General features: G+C 45.7%; 1 protein-coding gene across 2 annotated transcripts in view; it reads left to right on the top strand.

Moving 5' to 3' along the window:
• Positions 1-19,207, top strand: part of LOC8024579 (putative tyrosine-protein kinase Wsck) — a 54,201-nt gene that overhangs the window by 7,797 nt on the left and 27,197 nt on the right. For both annotated transcript variants that reach the window (XM_029991563.4, XM_029991565.4), the window contains exons 3-8: positions 5,197-5,306; positions 7,262-7,451; positions 9,512-9,608; positions 11,003-11,249; positions 12,366-12,453; positions 13,933-14,108. In XM_029991563.4, the coding sequence (XP_029847423.2) occupies positions 5,197-5,306; positions 7,262-7,451; positions 9,512-9,608; positions 11,003-11,249; positions 12,366-12,453; positions 13,933-14,108 (908 nt within the window). The remainder of the gene's footprint in view (positions 1-5,196; positions 5,307-7,261; positions 7,452-9,511; positions 9,609-11,002; positions 11,250-12,365; positions 12,454-13,932; positions 14,109-19,207) is intronic.

Raw genomic sequence — 19,207 nt, forward strand, 5'->3', positions numbered from 1 at the left:
CAGCAATCGTATTCAATAAATGTCATGCTTTCATATTTTCAATCATTTTGCCTTTATGACATCTGCAAGTTTTTTTGCTACGGTAAATTTCGTAGGACCCAGTTATCGGAACAAGTAGTGTGTAAAAATGCTGTGATTTAATTGTAAAGTGAAGGGCAAGGCCTACAAAGCTCTTTCATGCAGCTCTCGTCCTGCCAATGACTGACCCGTTGTCACAACATTCCTGTTGTCATTTCTGGTGCTGCTTAGCATTCGACTCTCAACACTCAATTAGTTGTTGAGTTGTGCTTTCAATGTACTTCTAAAAAGCTAGTGGACTGTTCAATCATACTTGCTGTGCAGGGAAGGTTAATGAGTTTTTGCACAGGGGTGGAAAGAAAGAAAGCATTATGTTTCAGTTGGAGAGGCTATTGCACAAATCTTAATGTAAAATATGCATATGTGCTCCAAGATTCCTTTTCGCTGCTCCAAACGAAACGCCCCTGACCAGTCGCATCACTGACATTGTCAAACACGGCATCTTACGCTTGCGTGCAGCAATTTCTGAAAGGGTGTGTTGATACTTCTGCATACTTGCTTACTATGTGCCTTCACCCAGATCACTAATGGTTAGGTTACCAATCGTCCCGGACTTTGCGGGACTGTCCCAACTTTTTATTAAGCGTCCTGAGTCCCGCATCGTCCTTGTCGGGACAGCTACAGGTCCCGGATTTGGTTCAGACCATCCAGTTAAACATTTTATATGTGGTCCAATTCATGCCCAACAATGAGCATCATGCTGCAAAGCACGGATCGCACGAAGCAATGCTGTGCTAGCAGCGTTGGCTGTGAGAGGCCTTAGCCACTTTAGCATGCAAGCAACAGCAAGCCGGAAATCGGGGTGACATTGGTGCCGGGCAGTACCTGTTATCACCATCATCGTTTGTACAAACATCTCTGTCTCCCTTCTTCTTCCTCAAGCTGCCCCCTCTCCTGACTTCCCTCATTGAAGAGTTGGTAACCCTACTAATGGTGTTTTTTTACTGTGGTAGTTCTCGTAAAGGAGAAACGATAAATTTGCAATTACTTTCATTTTGTCTCAAAATTTGTGAATATATATAGTTTTGTTGCACGATGTGAAGAGTAAGGGATTTGAAGATGTTAAATTGCTAGGCAAACCTTGAAACGGGTCAAGTTAATTCTGCTGTGATTTAATTTCCAGAGCAAATAGTTAGGATACATTAGAAGCACTGCAAAGTTAAAGGGGCGGTGCAACAATTTGCGGACTTTGGCTAATTAATTGCGGGAATCCCGGCCACATATGAAACGAAGGACCGAAAACTATTCTTTCCTGCTTGCCCTAGTTTTCATTAAAAAAAATAAAAGAAATTGGTATCTGTGGCACCCCTCAACTCAACATTGAAGCGGCACCAGCTTCACCTGTGACGTCGTTTGGAGTGGCGTTGGTTTCCGGTTGGGTTCTTCTGGCTTCCGTTTCCCCAGCGCTAGCCGGCTCGCCAGGCTCGCCGCTCTCCCGCTCTCCCGCCGATTCCCGACCAACATGGCGGCATGGGCGGACGGCCTGAGCGACGTCGAGCGCAAGATGCTTGCGACGCGGCAGGCAGTCGAAGTCGAAGTCGAGGTCGAGACACCAGGAACAATAACGATACCACGATACTACGGACCACGACCAACGCACTCCGTCGAGCGAGGGAAAGACAAAACGTCCGGGTTGCTCATGTAGCCGCCGTAGGCGCCTCGGACGTCGACGGATGACGGCGACGGCAGGTTTGGTTGACTTGCGGTAGATGGCGTTACAAAAAATTCATACCCTTTTAGCGGCAATATTAAGCTTTTGAAGCGTTTCTGCATGCCTAAACAACAAGATTTTTTTAAACTTAACCTTAAATCAAGCTTACAATCGCCTAACACTATCACTTACAAAAACCACTCCGAATGACGTCACACCACAGGTTCCATTTGCGGCCACCATGTGGCCGCAGGTTGGGAAAAAAAGTGTTTTTTATTTTACGATTGTGCAGTGAAATAGAGGTATTTCGCAGTATGGTGGCACTTTTTCTCTTACTTATGCCTAAGTAAACAATATAAAAAATACAAGCTGCACATTCGTTCAGTTGTAAAATCATTGCACCGCCCCTTTAAGAAGATAATTAAAATTTTGGATTGAGCTAGTTGGTTTATCTATTCTGTTTGCAGAATTTCTTTTATGTGTTTAAATTTAATTTTATGCAATCTTGTCGTAAACATTATATGCGAATACTAAAAGGAAAAGCCCTGTCAAACCCCAATACCTTGCAACTGACCTCATCAAAAATGTGAATACGAAAAAGAAAAAGCGCTATCAAACCCTAATACCTTGCAGCTGACTTTAAATTTACGAATTCTGAGCCATCAGAGGTGAAGCAACTTGAGTCTTGCATTACTCAAGTGAAATGACTTACCATTCAAGATGTGCTTTACCCATAATAAACTTCATGTTTTCCGGACTGCAGCCCAATTCTGGTAAATAGTCCGCAAGGTGAATCTACGCTGAAAATTAAGCTTTTGCTTAGATAGTCTGCACTTGGTCCATATTCTGCACATAAAACAATTCTTCTACACAGCACACCTTAAGAAGTGTCTCCTTTAAGGCCCATTCACGCACTTGCGACTTCTTAGAACGGAGTAAAAACTCTGAACATTTCTGAGGACGAGAGAACACACGGGCAGACTGGCGCCATTTATGCGGTGACCCTGGAACTGCATTTCACTAGAGCAAAGGTTTTGCGGGATTTCCAAGGTCAAATGTGCGTAATACCTATGAGAAAGGCTCGTTTGTAACGTTGACAAAAGTGTTTCGAGCCAAGAAAGAAAAGATAATGCACGAGAGAAATAGGAAATATGCGGGACCGCCAAGTTTCCACTGCTACCCAACAGATGATGTCACAAATTAAGCGAACTATGTACGGCGGGCAAAGTAACTAAAACAACATTCATTTACACTTCACCCGTGACACCCGCGATTGCGGCCTTCTCGAGTGAAACCTCTTCAGCTTTTAGCTGAGAGCGCGTGACTGTGTTCGAAAAGGTAGAAGACGAGAAAAAGAAACCTCGGCGACGTGAAAAAAGAAGAGAAAAAGAAGAGAATTGAGGCCAGACAATGATGCTGAACGGGCGGAACACTAGACTGATCGCGAACGGAACGGGCGGAACGCCACAGTGATCAGCGAACGGAACGCCAGCTGAACGCCAAACAGTGAACGGAACGCCTGCTGAACGTCAGACAGTGAACGGAACGAGCTGAATGCCAGTGAAAGGCAAGCAATCGGATCGAACAGGACGGATTGAACCAGACGAACGCCATGAACTGACTGAGAATCTTCAACTGTAAATATTTATATGTTTATTTTATCAGTGTAAATACAGTTTTCGTTTTCTTCTAAGTTATCGGCCATTATTATAACGACGACACCCACTCACTCTTTAATTCTGAAACAGATGATGCCAGTGTATCCTCTCTTCAAAAGAGATATTAAGAGGCTCCAAGGCACTCGGTCTTAAGAAGTCGCAAGTGTGTGAACGGGCCTTTATTAGCGCACAAAGAAGCTTGTATCAAACAGGAATCATCATTAACATAATCTGTCATCCACAAAATTTATCACATCTCGTCATAAGTAATGATTTAGAAAAACCAGATCCTTGTATGCTCTGCAGTTGTAGAGAGTCAGCACTGCATACAATTTCAACCTTTAGACATGCATAGTCTTATAGTCCAGAAAATATGGTAGTTGCAATGATCCATTTGACTGCAAAGTTCATCTCTTACAGCAATAGCAGGGTTCTCTCCGCAGTGGGCGGCTGTGGTTTTTCTGCCCACCAGTTTGGCTGACTGCCCATCTTTACCATATTCAGCCCACCTCTTCATGCTTTGCCTGGGCTGGACAAGACGATGCTGATTTTGACAATGCACAACACCCCAGATTGCCGTGTTTGGCAGACCTGTGTGGCACTATGCAACAGAACTGTAGAATCTGTGTTAACAAAACCACTGCTGCGTGGCAGAGAAAGTGCCGAGAATACAAAAAGTGGCTGCAATTGCCCCCTCCTCCTCCTCCCAACACCCCAGAAATTGTCGGGCATCCACACCACAAAATAATTCTGGGGAGAATCTTGAGTGATTGCTGTTGTGGGCTCTTCCACCCCACTTGAAATCATATAATAGTAGGGCGTCCATCGTAGATATCGCCAAATTTTTGAAAAAGAAAATCCCCGAAACCTGCCACGGTTTTCTCAGGATTTGATCCCAGTTCCACCGATTATTAACTGGGCGCTTTACCACAAAGCCAAAACAGTTGGTCTAATGTGCCGCCCAATAAACCGCACGTGTTATGGACATCTGCACATATGAGTCTTGTGCAACGCCCGCTAGTCGGCCCCAGTTCGGTGATGTCGCATCACAACACCCGAATCTCACACCGCGTCCGTTAGAGGTCTTCCGTGTGTATAAAATAAACGAGTCTCACACTCCATCCGATAAAGGCTTGGTGCACACGTGCAGTGGTGTCACAAGGTCCTCATGGATTAATCCTAAAGTCATTACAACGTCGTCATAAGGCAATCACGGATTTACTCTGAGATATACATAAGTCTACATCATGAGATGAACCCTCAAACTTTTTATTCACAAGGGACGCCTATATTTCCTGATAGATTTAGCCAAAAAACCCCTCTCAATCTTGTCATTGATGTAATAAAGCAGTGCAGAAGCCTGCAGACCTTGTAAGCAATGATGTACATTCTAGGGAATGTCTGACACATAGTCAGACATCAGTGAATGGCTTAGACCTTACAAAATATTGCTTAAACGGGATGAACACTTAACTTGCGGGCAGGGTCATCTGACAAAGTTTGAGAGCTTGAGAAACCCCCCGGCTACTCCGGGAAACTCCTGGGGCTTTAATCTCTGTGGCAGGACCAAGAAACCGGGTCATTGCCGCCTGCTGCGATTGGCCAGCTCCGCACGGTTGACCAATCGCAGCAGGCAACAATGTCTCGGTCCCTCTTTGTCCCACCGTGTAGGTTAGGGCCCCTGAGTTGCTAAGAGCCCAGTTTGATATACTACACTTTGGGGTCCGATAGCTATGGCTGTGACTGTGCCGTCAATTCATGCAGGACTGACCAAGTTTTTTCTAAGTTTGAACACATTTATTTTTAAAGATGGCTGCTGCCTCAAGGGCCCGAGACTTGTGGAAGTGGAGAAGACGATGGAAACTCAGGTGGACATAAATTGGACCCCCGTGGCTTCTTCGAAAGTCACTCAGTACACAGTGAGTCTGGCAAGCTTCCTCTCTCTATTTATGGGGGTTCTTCAGTGCCACAGGAAAATGTTCCCGGTCACCCGTCTCACAATTTTGCTGCATTGATGCACAGTTTGCATTAATTTGAATGCTCCTTTCACGAGAGTATTCATGTCTCGCATACTACAGATTTCCTTTGGTAGGGGGGGGCGCTGCAACACAAAAGTAATTTGTATTTGTATTTATTAGCCATTTGGTGGGGTGGCAGGGATATAGGGTGAACAAAAACACCCGACAAAGGTCCCATTCCCCATACTTGTTTCAGCAGGGCACACAATATACAGAACACTGGATGTAGAAAAACGAAAGGGTTGATACTTCGCATGCGCATAAAACCTAACGAAACTTGTTTGTCACCAGCCCAACCCAAAAACCAAAGGTCCAATTTAGAAAAGGGAGTTGTTATTATTACAAAAACTAAAGAAAGCTGCAATTGATTTCCTCCTTTGAAAGTTGAAAAAGAGAAATCATCTAGAAAGCAACGTGGTTTGTCACCTAGTAAACACCGCCAAACAGAAAGAAAAACAAGAAACAAAATCACCTTACTAATTAGTGCCAAAGATGAAGCTAGTAACTAACAAAGGGTGGGGGGGCAAAGGCTTTGCCATATTGCAGATTTTATATAGAGGCTTCTATTGTTTACTAGACAACAGTGCATGAATGAAATCGCCAGAGAGTGACTGATTATGACTGGGGTATTATGACTGGCGTTTAACGTTTTCTGAAGTTTTTCTTCTTTTCTCTACAAGCCATTGTTTTTTGTTTTTTTTAATAGGGCAGTGGTTTTTTATTTTTTTTTTTTTTTTTTTTTTTTTTTTTTTTTTTTGGGGGGAAGGCATTTTGAGAGCGCGTGACAGGAGAGTGCATGTCATGTGAGTGCCGAACGACAGATGCAGTCACTACGGTGCCTTTCCCCGTGGCAGAAGGTTCAAGTATTGAATCCGCTTCTGTAGTAACTGGGTCGTTATACATTGAATTAACTGTTATGCGAAAGCCAGCACAGCACAGTATGTGAGTGCAGCTTCATATTTTGCCAATATTCGTAGGAACTAGCAGATTGATTTCTAGTGCGTTTCAAATTTGATGTTTTCCCAACGTTTGCCAGAATTGAACATGATAATGATGTAACACCAGCATGCACAGTAGTCTCCTGTAGCCCTACTCAGTAAAGAACTAAAATTTTTATTCCTGAAATAAAGGCTAATCACCAAACCCATTTGTTTTTTTTTTTTCACCCATATTGATATGTGAATTGATTTTTTGTTTCTGAAGGACAAAAATGACGAGTAAAATTGTCTCGAGGGCGAAAGTATTGACCAATTTAAAAAGGAGCACTCTATGAGCGGCAGCGATGACAACTGCGCGGTAGTGACTTCCCACAGGTCTCTGCACTCCGCCAATTAATTGACATCAAGCTTTTAAAATGCAACTCCCTTTGGTGTCAAAATTTCTACTCCGTCAAAACATGTGTTTGAAGATCCGAATATCGATGATTCCCAAGGTGCTCACATGCGCTTTTGTGATGCGCGCTCTGATGACATGCGCTTTCATGTTGCGGCGCTCTCCTGTCGTGCCCTCTGGTGTCATGGCACTCTGCTTTAGTGCGCGTGTGCTCTGCTGTCGTGACGCTCTCCTATCGCACGCTCTCCCGTCAATGCTTTAGTGTCGTGCACTCTCATATTATACAGCCATTTCTTTCACAGATTTGGTGTTTTTCTGGACCTATTTTCCTTGTCGGCAGGGAACTGGCTTTTATGGGTAATGTTGAAGGAAGCAGGACACGTCACTGGGTTTCCCCAAACTTCAGCTCCAATGCAGGGTTTTGCAGTTTATAAAACAGGCTCAGGGGTTACTTTGTAGAATGTTATCAACAAATACCAAAGACACGGGACCCGGTTTGTGACCGAATACCGTTGGGAACCCAGGTTCGTGCGGTGCCGCTGAAGAACTATGCACCCCACCTGGGCGGTCCCCTCGAGTGGAAGTACACAGATGCCAGCCGTGCCGAGCTGTTCGGGCTGAGCGCTGGCACCCTCTACAACGTCAGCGTGTGGGCCGAGACCTCGGACGGGCCCTCGGAGACAACTTCCATCTTTGCCTGGACTCAGGTTGGAGGTATGCGCTTCCTGCCGCGGCCACGGCCACAGCTTCTGATTGGCACCTGTGTTACTTAAATTGGTTCTTTATGAGGCATTAATCGGACCTAAGCTAGAAAATGTAGCCTCAATTTGGGATCTCGGTTGTGACATTCTCGTCACTCTATTAGAGACCATCCAGAATAGATTGGCTCGTTCCATTTTATCATCACACTGCAAATGTTGCATCGATGAAAATTAACTTATCTTCACCACCTCTTTTCTTTTCCGCTGTAAAATTTATCGCAAACGTTTACTTCATAATCTTTATTTTCATAATCCCACCTTACGCTATCAAATAATAACGGTCCCTTTTTATATCTTATCTCATGTTGATCATCAGCATAAAGTTGGAGTCCCTAGCTCGTGGACAACAGCCTTTCACTCTTTCTTGCACAGCACAAGAATGGGACCATTTCCTTGTTATGATTGCTACTATCCCTTAGCCTGTTTCCAAATGGTATCGCTAACTATTTTTGCAATGATCCATGACCTGTTTGATTGCTGTTTTTGTTATATTATTAATATTGTTAATACATTACAGTTTTACTATCCGTTTTTCTTTCTGCTCTTTTTCTCTACAATGCCCTCAGGATATGTTCAATAAATATAAAAATAAACTGTGGCCATGGCCACGGCCGTGTTGCATCTGTTCGGCGACTGCATCGGGTAGATGGTAGTGGTGTCTGTTTTGCACTCGCAGCATGTCTTCAGTACCAATATGGTGCCTGAAACCTGTCTCTGACCTGCATGTTTACGACGTCCTAAAAAGCGGTCCGTCGATTTCTGCCTGATGATGTCGTAGAAATGTCATACTGTCGCCAGCCGTGATCCATCTGGTGTCGAAGCAGCTTTGGTGGATTTTGCAGCCAGCAGTTGGGAAGCCTCCATGACGGCAGCACCCACACAGCGGGACACATATTGAGTGAAGATGAATTCCAAAGTGTGCTTCTGTCACGGCACATCAACTCAAAGTAGAAGCATAATTCGGAATTTCTCGGATAAGTCTTAAAGTGTAATTTTGGCGCTAAAATTAATTTTTTTTTTTTTGTGAAAGCTTATTTGTAATTTTAATACCTGAACACAAATTTTTTTTTTTTAGTTTAGTGTCTTTTTAAACGGATTTCCACGGTCACCTCCACCCCTTCCTTTTACCCCGCAGTGATAGTTTGGTCAAGTTTAGCACTTTCCTTGTCCTTTGTGCTTGTAGCAGTCTACTAGCATTGTATAGGATACCCAGAATACACCTGGGGAAAAGGCAAAGAGGTTACAATTGGTGGATATATATCCAGCGTTTATTTATAAGAGAAATCGGTGGAAGTTTTCTGGTGTTTAGTTATTAAATTCTTCCTTCAAATATCGGCATATATTTTGGGGATTTGTTTTGGACGGACATTAAAAATTTTGAATATTGATGGAAAAATATTGTACGATGAACTAGCATTTCAAGTCTAAGAGGGGAGGTTTTCGATAAAAACAGTTATAGCTGGAACCAAAATTTTTAGATATCGGTGTTTTTCGGATTTCATATTTTTCGCGCCAATAGATCTTTTTGCGGTTTTCACCAATTTCCTATGTTAGTCACCGACAGTCGTTTATTGGCATTTTTTTTTGGTTAATAGCAGAAAGTCTACGGCCTAGTCATGATGTCAACAACATTGGAACAATAAATTCAGTGAGCTTGTGCAGCCACAGCAGCACACACCAAGGACCTCCAACGGCACTTCCTTGACCGCTGCAGCCTTCGGCCATAATGTTAATGTTGTGTGTGCAATACCTTGCACGGTCCAACAGTTACATAGGCCACCGTTACATTCTTTTGTGTGAGATTACCCGGAGCAGCGACATTGCACTCTGCAAAAGCGTGTGGCAGGAGCAACTCCTCTGTTTCCCTGGTCGTTTGGCAGGTGGGTACATAATGAAAAATACACAGCGCAAAAGGACATAAAGGGAAGAGACACACGGATAGAACCAAAACCAGCTAGCCCAACTTTCTACTTTATTAAAGGGGGGTACAAAGCGCGACCGCACCTTTTGCAGAGCCTGACCGCCCTCCGCCGGTCGAGGTGCTGTCCAGGGACGGGCCCAGGATGGTCGTGCGCGTGGCTCGAGGAACTAGCACCAAGGGCCCGATCACGTGAGTGTCTTGGACGGAGGAACCAAACGGGACTTTGTTCCCCGTTTGGTTCCTCTGCGAGCCTTTGGTAGTCCCCGCTTGGACGAAACTTTGGCCAGCTTGAGGGTGCTTGGCTCACATCTCATTTCACTTACTTTTGGTGTCCGACGTCCTGTAATGCCGGCTCGAACCATGGTGCTTGGAACACTTCTTAACCGGTGTGTCTACTGTCCTATCCGGCCTATCCGTAGAAATGGCGACGAATTGCGTCACGAGTTCCCGTGGTTCATGCCAACGGATGTCGTGATCCTCGTGGTTGGTCATACAAGTACCGGCAAAAAGCAGGAGAGAATGCGAACATTGCCATCGTCTTGGCGTCCAAACTCCCGGCTGCCGAAGTGCTTGCGAACTGTCAACCTGGTTTCGAGCTACGAACATTGATTTTGACAAAGAAAGCTGAGTTGGGGTGGCCGAGACGCACGCTTCGACGCAGGAATCTCCCAAATCCACCCGAAGCCGGACCTGTTTGGCCTTCCTGCCGAGGCGACGGCAATAGCGAGGTCGGCGACTTGTGTGTGTGTGTAGGCATTGTAGTGAAAGTTGAGGGGTAGGAGAGGGTCTATCGTCGGCGACTTCGTGAGCCGCGGGAGAGACAGGCAGCAGGCACACCATTGGCAGGTGGCGTGTGACGTCAAGTCTGACGAGCACCGACTTCAAAGAAAAGTGGAGGGGGCGATGAGGAATTTCGTGAATTTGGCTTGGCCGGTGTCCAAACACACATACGACTGACTACTGGACGCTTCAGTTTTGACGATTTTTGCAGGAGTTGTGTGGCCTGACGATTTTTGTAGTAGCCTGTTTGGACAGGCCTTTACATGACATCGTGATGTCATCTTACATGAGGGTGTCATGTGACATCATGGTTTCACATGACGTCAACAATGTCACTTAGTGTCGTGATGTCACGCAAAATATTGTATAGAATTTTTTACAAATCCTATAAATTACTTTTAGAAATCTTACAGAAGTCGAGTTTGTAGGAAATCTATAGAAATTAATTCTATCCAAATTCTAAAGAAATCATTGCATGATGTCAACTAAGCTATAAATCTATCTAGATGGAGGATGTTATAACTACATCTATTTAGATAGATTTATAGTTATAGATAAGTGTCCACTCTCCAAGCAGACGTCGATGACGGTTCCTCCACGTAACATGCAAGGTACATCGGATACATTAGGGTCCGACAAGACGTCGCAGTCATTGCTGCGACTGCACCATGTATTCCCCCGGGGCTCCTCTTTTTTCACGCCTTCCATCTCTCGTGTGCGAACGGACGTCTTTTGGCATGCCCTGCCCGAAACGGGGTGTAGCATTGCGAGTGCCGGCTGCAATGCCCCTCTCTCCGGCGCAGGGGCTACCGCCTGATTGCCTTTGAGGAGAGCAGCCTGATGTCCTTCAAGCCCGAGAGGCTGGTGGGCCACAAGGAGGCCTCGGAGGCCGGCACGCCCTTCTACCTGGCGGCCGAGCTGGGGCCCGACCACGGGGGCCGGGAGTTTGTACTGGGGGCTGGCAGCTCCCACGGTGGCTTCTTCAACGCCCCCCTGCTGCCCGGGGAAAAGTACCTCCCCATCCAGGGTGTCGCCAGCACCCTCAACGGGGTAAGCACGTGCCCGCGTCTGCCCGCGCTCCGGTACGCGGACGTCGGATGAAAATCGAGGGTCCATTAATGAGTAGGCGCGAAATGCACTGCTTGGCAATGCCAGACTTAGCCTTCTGCTGCCCTTGACAGGCTTCGAAAGCACCCCCTTTTGGGTTGTTGAAAACCTGTGTATGTATCTAATTGTGCAGTCTAATTTCCCGAGATTCTAAAAGGAGTTCCATTTGCACCAAGCCATGTCCACGCGGTTCGTTTTGAAAGGGTTGACATTGCTGTAGCCAACCTACGAAATTTGACACCCCTCAAAATCTGCCACCCTAGGCAGCTACCTACACTGACCATTGGTAAGTCCACCCCTTCCACTTGGGTATACGTTCCAGGTGCTACAGAGAAAGCATAATTGATTGCCGTATTTTCTTGCGTGCACTCACAGATTTTTACGAAGAGCTGCCCGTCTTGAGGAGCGTCTGGGAGCTTGTCATCGTGATTTAGAGAAGAACACCCGTAACTGTGTGAAGTTTAGCTAATGGTTTCTGTTAAGCCAGCAAGCTGCAGTTGCTGGGCACGACATTTGCTTGCTTCGGATCGAAATGCACTTCTTCTTTACGGGAATTCAGAATTCAGTTGTTGTCCATGCTTTGTCATTCACTGTACTCCTTCAATGAATCTCCGTGATTGGCTCTTATGTGTCATGTGCGAAACACTCACAAAATCTAAATCATAGACACAAAAAGAGGAAGAAGACGCATAAAAAGGACACACACATGCTCACCATCTCTGACACGGAGCTCGGCCAGAGACAATGGGTGTCCTTCTTTGGACGTGCCTTCATCCTCTTTCCGTATCTCAGGTTTAGTCATGTTAAGTACTCGTCAGCTCGCCTGCACACTCACTCATCTTTCAGTTGCCCAAGAACACCCCCTTTCTTGAAGCTGTCGGGCAGAAAATCCAAGTGCTTGGCGATTTTCAGCGGACCTGACTTTAAATCCCTGAAAACAAACGTCACCATTTACTGCGTGTCACTCATGCTGGTGTCGGCGATTGGCGAAGGCGACAATCACCGGGCGCCTGTGTCGCTTGAGAAATAACGCCCTGTGGCAATATCTGTGTCTTTCAGATAACAAAGTATGCCTACTCTGTCGTGGCACCCGACGCCAGCGCAGGTGGCGCAGAGGAGCAGGTCATGACGGGAGAACCGCCTCGGGGTAAGCAGCAAGGACAGTTTTTCTTGAACAGCCAAACGTGTAACGTTTCGAGGGATGTCAGTGATGTGACTGTTGTCACGTGACACCAAGCATGTGACCATGTCGCATGACATCACGTTATGGTGTCATATGAAGTCGTCAGCATGACTACTGTCATGTGACACCGATCACATGATGCAGCATCATGTGATGTTTTTGTGTTCCAGTGTGGACTCGTTACATTAGTTACGGGACACCATGCTATCTGACGTAGCGTGATCCGACATAACTGCGTCAGAATGGGGTCAAAAATGTTCCAGGACTATGCGATATATGACGCCAGTGTGCCAGTATGCCCTATAGATCACGAGTTCTCAAACTACCGTAAAATACCCGGGGAGCACCCCCCTTCCTTTTACTGAAAACCGGGTTAATCTAGACATGGGTGCTTGTCCAGTCAAATCGGGCACTTAACGTATCATTTGCAGAATCCCCAAGTTAGTGAAATGTTAATAGTGGACACTTAAACGGAGGTGCACACTTCCACGGTATTTTACAGTAGGTTCCTAGGAGCCGAGGGGTAGCCTAGAGAACCTTGACGGTTTCCTCGAGCTCCCAAACTTCCTCGACTGCCACTGCCCCTAAGTAAAGTGCTCCTCCAGTTTATGCACTATTTGAGCGGATCTGAGCCACTTGCTCATACATAAGTCTAAACAGAGCACTCCATGGTACGCACATTATTGCTTATGAGGTCTGTAAGCTTCTCCACCGCTTTATTGCATCCATGCCAAGACCGGGAGGGGTTGTTTGGCCATCATTCGAGGCAAACAGACATTCCTCGAGATAAAAAAAATTTTGAGGACATCTGCTCTAGAGAGCCTAGATTTAAACGGGAAAACAACTCAAACCACGGAGTATGTTTGCAATTTAATGGCAAACACCTCTTGGGCAGATAGGTCGCAAGTGTGCGTGCGTTGCGTTGTCGCGTGGCAAGGAAGAAACCAGGTGAGGAGGCGGAAACGCTTGCAGACGATCGACGCCTTCGTCACCTCCCTGCAGCTCATATTGCAAGCGCGACTTACAAGCCGCATGACCCCGATTGAGCGGTTGGAAGTGCTTCGAAATATAGGCGCATTATACTTAGTTTCGGCTAGTCCAGATACAGCCAATGCTACAAGGTAGCGGGACCAATCGAGCGGCTTTGAAAGTGCAAGTCACTGTGCCTTTTTTGTTAACGATTGGTTCGGCGACGATAGAACATATATATAAACATCAACAACGTGATGGTACGCTTTTGACCCTGTCTGTTTGGTGGCGTTGACTGCGTCTTGGCTTAAGGTGAAACAAACTGTAGTGTTCTCTCGTCGTAAGCGGTTACGGGAGAATGCAATGCATTTGAGCGCACTCGGACGCATACGTGTCGACTGACCTTTACGATGTAACTTCGCGTCGTGTCGTCGCAACCGCCGACCCTCTCGCGAAACGGCAACTCCTTTCTAGGGCCGCCCACGAGGGCAGCCCTGGTGTCGCTGCTCTCGGTGGCGGTGGGTGTGTGCACCTTTCTGCTGGCGGCTTTCGTGGTGGCCTACCTGCTGCTGCGGCGCCACTACGGCAAGAAGAAGCGGCGCTCGGAGGAGATGATCCTCCAGTGCCACCCGCCGCCTGACCCCGAGACGGTGAGTCTCCCCGCCCGGAGCCGTCGCCATACTGAGAACAGCGGGGTGCGTCTTTCGAATGCCCGAACTCCAGCACACTTTAACTGCATGTGCGCACACAAAGTACGCAAGACATTGAAGCTTCGTCGAAGTTTGCGCTGCACCGAGTGCCAAAAGGGTGACGCACGGAAGAAAATTGGAATGTGAAACGCTGACACAAAAAACTGTAGCTATTTATTGACTCTATTCTCTCTAGTAGAATCTTACTTATTCCACGATGTGATCATGAGTGCTCTTAAGTTGTAAAGAAAATATACATATAAATCAACAGAGTCCAATAAAACTGCACAAAGGTGTTTTTAGGTTATGCATTTCTCATACTGTAAACGACTTAATTTTCACGAGGACCTAACTTTCGCAAAATTCGCGAATCACCTACAATTTGCAAAAAATAGGTCCCACAAGCAATTCCGGTAAAATGTAAACAGATTGGAATCTATATTGAGATCCCAACATGTCGCGAAAATTAGAACCCATGAATTATTCCAAAACTTCAACTTTGACATAAATTGCGAAATATTGAGCCCGCAAAAAATAAGTTGTTTACAGTACATACTCGAATTTCGTGAGTGTGGGTTTCTGGGAAAGAATGCAAGAAAAAAAAAAAAAAAAAAATTTAAATTCCTAGGCACATAAAAAAAAAAAAAAAATTTTTGTTTAGGAGCACTGTTGCGGCAAAAAGCCATTGTTTTATAATCTATTCTCGGTACATCAATCCTTCCCGCTAGCGACGAGAAGGCTAAAAATTGTTATTCTTGAGAATGGCTCTTGAAACATAAATATGGCTTGCTTTCGTGACTTTCAATGTCAAAATGTCTTATATTTACATTTTAATTAGCAAATTATCAAAATTAGTCTTTTGTCTGTCAGTGGTCCTTGCCCTTTAAAGACCGACGTGTAGAGTCAGCCTTGTGCGAGGGAAAAAATTATTTTGTGTTTCTCCGCTCCCCGTTTTAGAAGGCAGCCGAAGAAGGGAACTATGGAAAAGGGACATAACTTTTTTACGCTATCAACTCGGGGGGGGACTTTAGTCACTTACAAAACGGCAGAAGTTGCTGGTGAGCCACTCTTAAAATGATGCAGCCGAAATTCGGTGCTGATGAGAAGGTAGCAGAAAACACAAAATGACCAGGGCTAAGTCTCAAATTGGCATTTGACTCTGTCACTCTTGTCTCGTGCTCTTTGTCGGCGTTTTCCTCATTCCCGAGTTTTCGTTATGGTGGCAATACTGAGCTCATCATCTCTGCTCAGGTTGGTTCAAGAGCAGACACTGAAGAAACTGGTTCCACAGAAAGTCTTTATAATTTCAGTAAAACAACCTGAATTTTGTTACCTTTCTAAATTAAGTGCAATTTGGCTTTTCTTTTACCGTATATTCATAATAAAGGACTTAATAGATTCTAAATTTAACAGTTCTGGCAGTCCAAAGTGTCAATGACAGAACCTATATGTACAGCCACCCGCCATTTATTCCAACAGTTAAACGTCCATTAATGGTCATTCCTTTTGGAATTTTTCTTTTGAGGAGTACAACACTTACCACAGTTGGAAATGTCTGCATTGGGGAAAGGTCACATGTGTCGTTGCTAGTTTGCTTTGCTGCTGCGCATGGCTTCGGATTGTCCGAGGCTGCACTAACTGCTCGTTCGAATTGCATTGCCGCAGAATGCAGTCTCGATCACTCTTAACGCGAATGCATCTTAGTGCCACTCGTGAGAGTTTGGTCATTTCGTTTTCTTTGGGTGCTTGTGCACCTTGCTGCATGCTTTTTGTTTTGAGGGGACATGCAGGAGAGTATAACAACTGTGACCCCAGGAACGCATCTCCGACTTTTATCGTGTCCTCAATTTCTTCCTGCTGATGTCACGCTTGTGTTCTTGCCTGCTGACATCACGCCGCAATCCTGGCGGTGACACAACAGGGGGGGGGGGGGGGGGGGGGGGGGGGGGGGGGCAGTTTCGTCAGGTGCCCATTCAGATAGAAGTTGCTCTCCAGCTAGGATTGCCACCTTTCCTCGAAGAAAAAACCGGCCATCCCCGAAGGGGGGGGGGGGGGGGGGGGGGGGGGTAGTGTAATTATGCGAGATTGAACTGGTAAAAAGAAAGACGCAGAAATGGTAGTCCTAATTAATACACAGACTCAATTTATTTTGATACAAGCTTCCTAAAATGAAATAAATTAATGCGGATCTGTTAATACATCATAGCACATGTAAGTACACAAATACACAACACTGAACTCAATAACATACATAGATGCATACGATTTAGTCAAAACTAAAGCGCCAAAAATAAATCTCGTACCTCTATTCATCCTGTGCAGCAGGTGGAGAACCGGTTACTGGAGTTTACGTAGAAATGGCTAAGAACTAAATAATGCTTTGAGTAAAAACATCTCGAAGACACTGAGCATGATGCTCAGCACGCAGGTTTCGAGCGTAAATTTATCTTTTTTAAAAATTGATGGTTCCAAAGGTTCTGCTAATGAACACGGGTGCAGACCACGAGCACCGGCATGAGCTTGAAAGCTTTTGATCACTCGTGAATTAATGTAACACGAGCATGTTTTCATACCTCTCGCATCATGAATTACGAAATAACTGTGTCCTCGGATTCAAAGTGATATCTTGCTCGCCATTCTCTCGATCTCCTTTGGTAAATCGAAAGTCTCTATATGTGCTACACTGAACAGTAAACGCACCAGACTTTTACGAAAAGGATGTCTTCTTTGTAGCTAAAAAACAATTCCACGTACCAAGACAGTGTTTACAAAACTAGCTTAAAAATAGAGTACTATGCATATGCCTATACCCAAACTACCCCTTAAAAAAAAAAAGGAATTGGTACTTGGGCAGTTAAAAAAAAAAGAAACGGCAAATCAGGGCCGGTTTTAGATACATACCGGTAATCGGCCTTTTACTCATAAAACTGACAGTGCCAGTGAAACACCGGGCAGGCGGCAACCCTATTTCCAGCATAATAGCTCACTGCAGCTTCAGCAATCCAGAATTTGGGATGCTGGGACGACAGCGGCTCTCGTGTTCGCTTGTCTTTCTTTCCGGAATTTTACGGCCAACCGTCAGGATTGCGACGTCTGACAGCGTGACACGTCGATTCCTGCGACACATTCTGTTGTCCCTTCGGGACCGACCACTGTTAATGCGCGGGCGGTATAAGACGTTAAATACACCAGTCGAAGACGCATTCCAGGAACAGTGTTAAAGGGACCATGAAATGATTTTAAAATCGAATTTCATCCACTGCACGTCGTAAAAGGTGTGAAAAGAAACACAAAAACACAAAACTAGGGAGCCAAAAAAAATTATTTGCTATAGAACTTTTAAAAGAAAACTGGACTCTTTTGCGACTTCTTTCCTTCGAAAGCTCTGCCTTTTCACTACGATGCATCCGCAGAAACGGAGCACGTCAGCCGAATCCACGTCGCCTATTGGGTAAGAGCCTACCTCACCAGCACCGCGATCGTAAACAATAAATAGCCGGCGAATGTTTCCTAAAAGTTTTGTTAAATAATATTCAGATCCACATTTTGTAGCATAATTAGAGATGTGTGGCGAAAATTGCCAAATTTGATAATGCTGAGAGCCAAGCGCCATCTATCGTGTGGTAAACGAAGCAACTACTGCGCGTGCGCAGTGGGGCAGGGCCGACTTCAGAACAGTTATTTCCTTTGGTTTCCTTCCTCTCAAAACTCTGACTGACTGAATGTTTATTTTTCTACGTGTTCAGCTCGCGCGTGCCGACTTCAAGCAGCAAGAAAAAAATGTACTTAAAACAGACCACGACGAACAAGAACGCTGGATCCACAAACACCCGAGAAGAGCGACAACAGCCGCGAATCCCGCTCCGACGAAGCTCTCAGAATATAGGCCTAGCAGGCACTCCGACTCGGCGCAGCGTTGCTTCGTCGCAAGACCGTCTGTCTGCCTACGACCGGCTGGCGTGCTGAATGGAATAGGCAGTGTCTATTCTGCCGGCAGCCGGCAGAATAATTTTTCCGAAATTCTACCGGCAGTCACCTCCGGCGCCTTTATCAGTGGGGAGCTCGTTAACGTAGCACCCCCCCCTCCCCCTCCTTTAGCGGCTCATTAGAAATATATTGACCTATTTGGCCGACCAGTACCACCGCATTGCGGCGGCGTGCCGGCCGGCCCAAGCCCCGCTGTCCTCCATTCACCCCCAAAAAGGAAGTGTTTCGTCAACAACATTCGTGTTTTCTTTTTTTTTTTTGTGTGTTCTTTTTTCAGTGTTAATTCTAAAAGAGAGATGTCGTAAATATCGCCTAATACCTCAACAAAAAACAAAATTCCGAAGAAAAAAAAAAATTTTTTTCTCAGGGGATTGAACTAAGATCTTGCTGTGTATGAGGCGCACATCTTACCCACTGAGCTAATCCACAGCTTAGAATAGGCGTGTTTACAATCCCTTTTATACGAGACCCAATAGGCGACTACTGCCGGCACTTTTTCCCCCCGGTTATTGTGCCGGCTGCCGGCAGAATAGACACTTCCAATGGAATATGCCCGCGCTACCCTTGTGGACCCTTCCCGTATTATAGTTTGATCGCTGACCTCAATTTAGGTTAAGAGGTGAGGTCAATCTCTTCCCCTTGTTTTCCGAGGCAGTGTTGACGAACACTCGTCGAAAAGGGACCCTCGTCGATTCTCTCTTCTTGTTTTGTGTGATATAGAGCTGAAATAAACGCTGTATGGATTACCTTCGTAACACGGTCACTTTGTTATTGGTATGCCATTTTTATTCTGACAGACTGCACGTCACTGCCGAGCTGTAACAGTTCGTGGGAGGTATAAGTGCAATACCGGTCCAACCTTTCTTTGCCGAGTGTCGCTTCAGTATCGAGTTGCAATCGTAAAAGATCGGTCCCGAAGCGCTTACCAACAGCGCGAATACAACACTTCCATCAAACGCGCGCGTCCGCTCCGAGTGTGAACAGGTATTTACGTGGCTCTTGCTGACACTCGTTGTTCAAACGTATCTTTTTTAGCGTTGGCTCGTTCCTGCATCTCCGAGACCGCGAAAAAT

The sequence above is a fragment of the Ixodes scapularis genome, unplaced genomic scaffold (genome assembly GCF_016920785.2).
Source record: "Ixodes scapularis isolate PalLabHiFi unplaced genomic scaffold, ASM1692078v2 ptg000340l_1___fragment_2___debris__unscaffolded, whole genome shotgun sequence".
NCBI lineage: Eukaryota > Metazoa > Arthropoda > Arachnida > Ixodida > Ixodidae > Ixodes > Ixodes scapularis.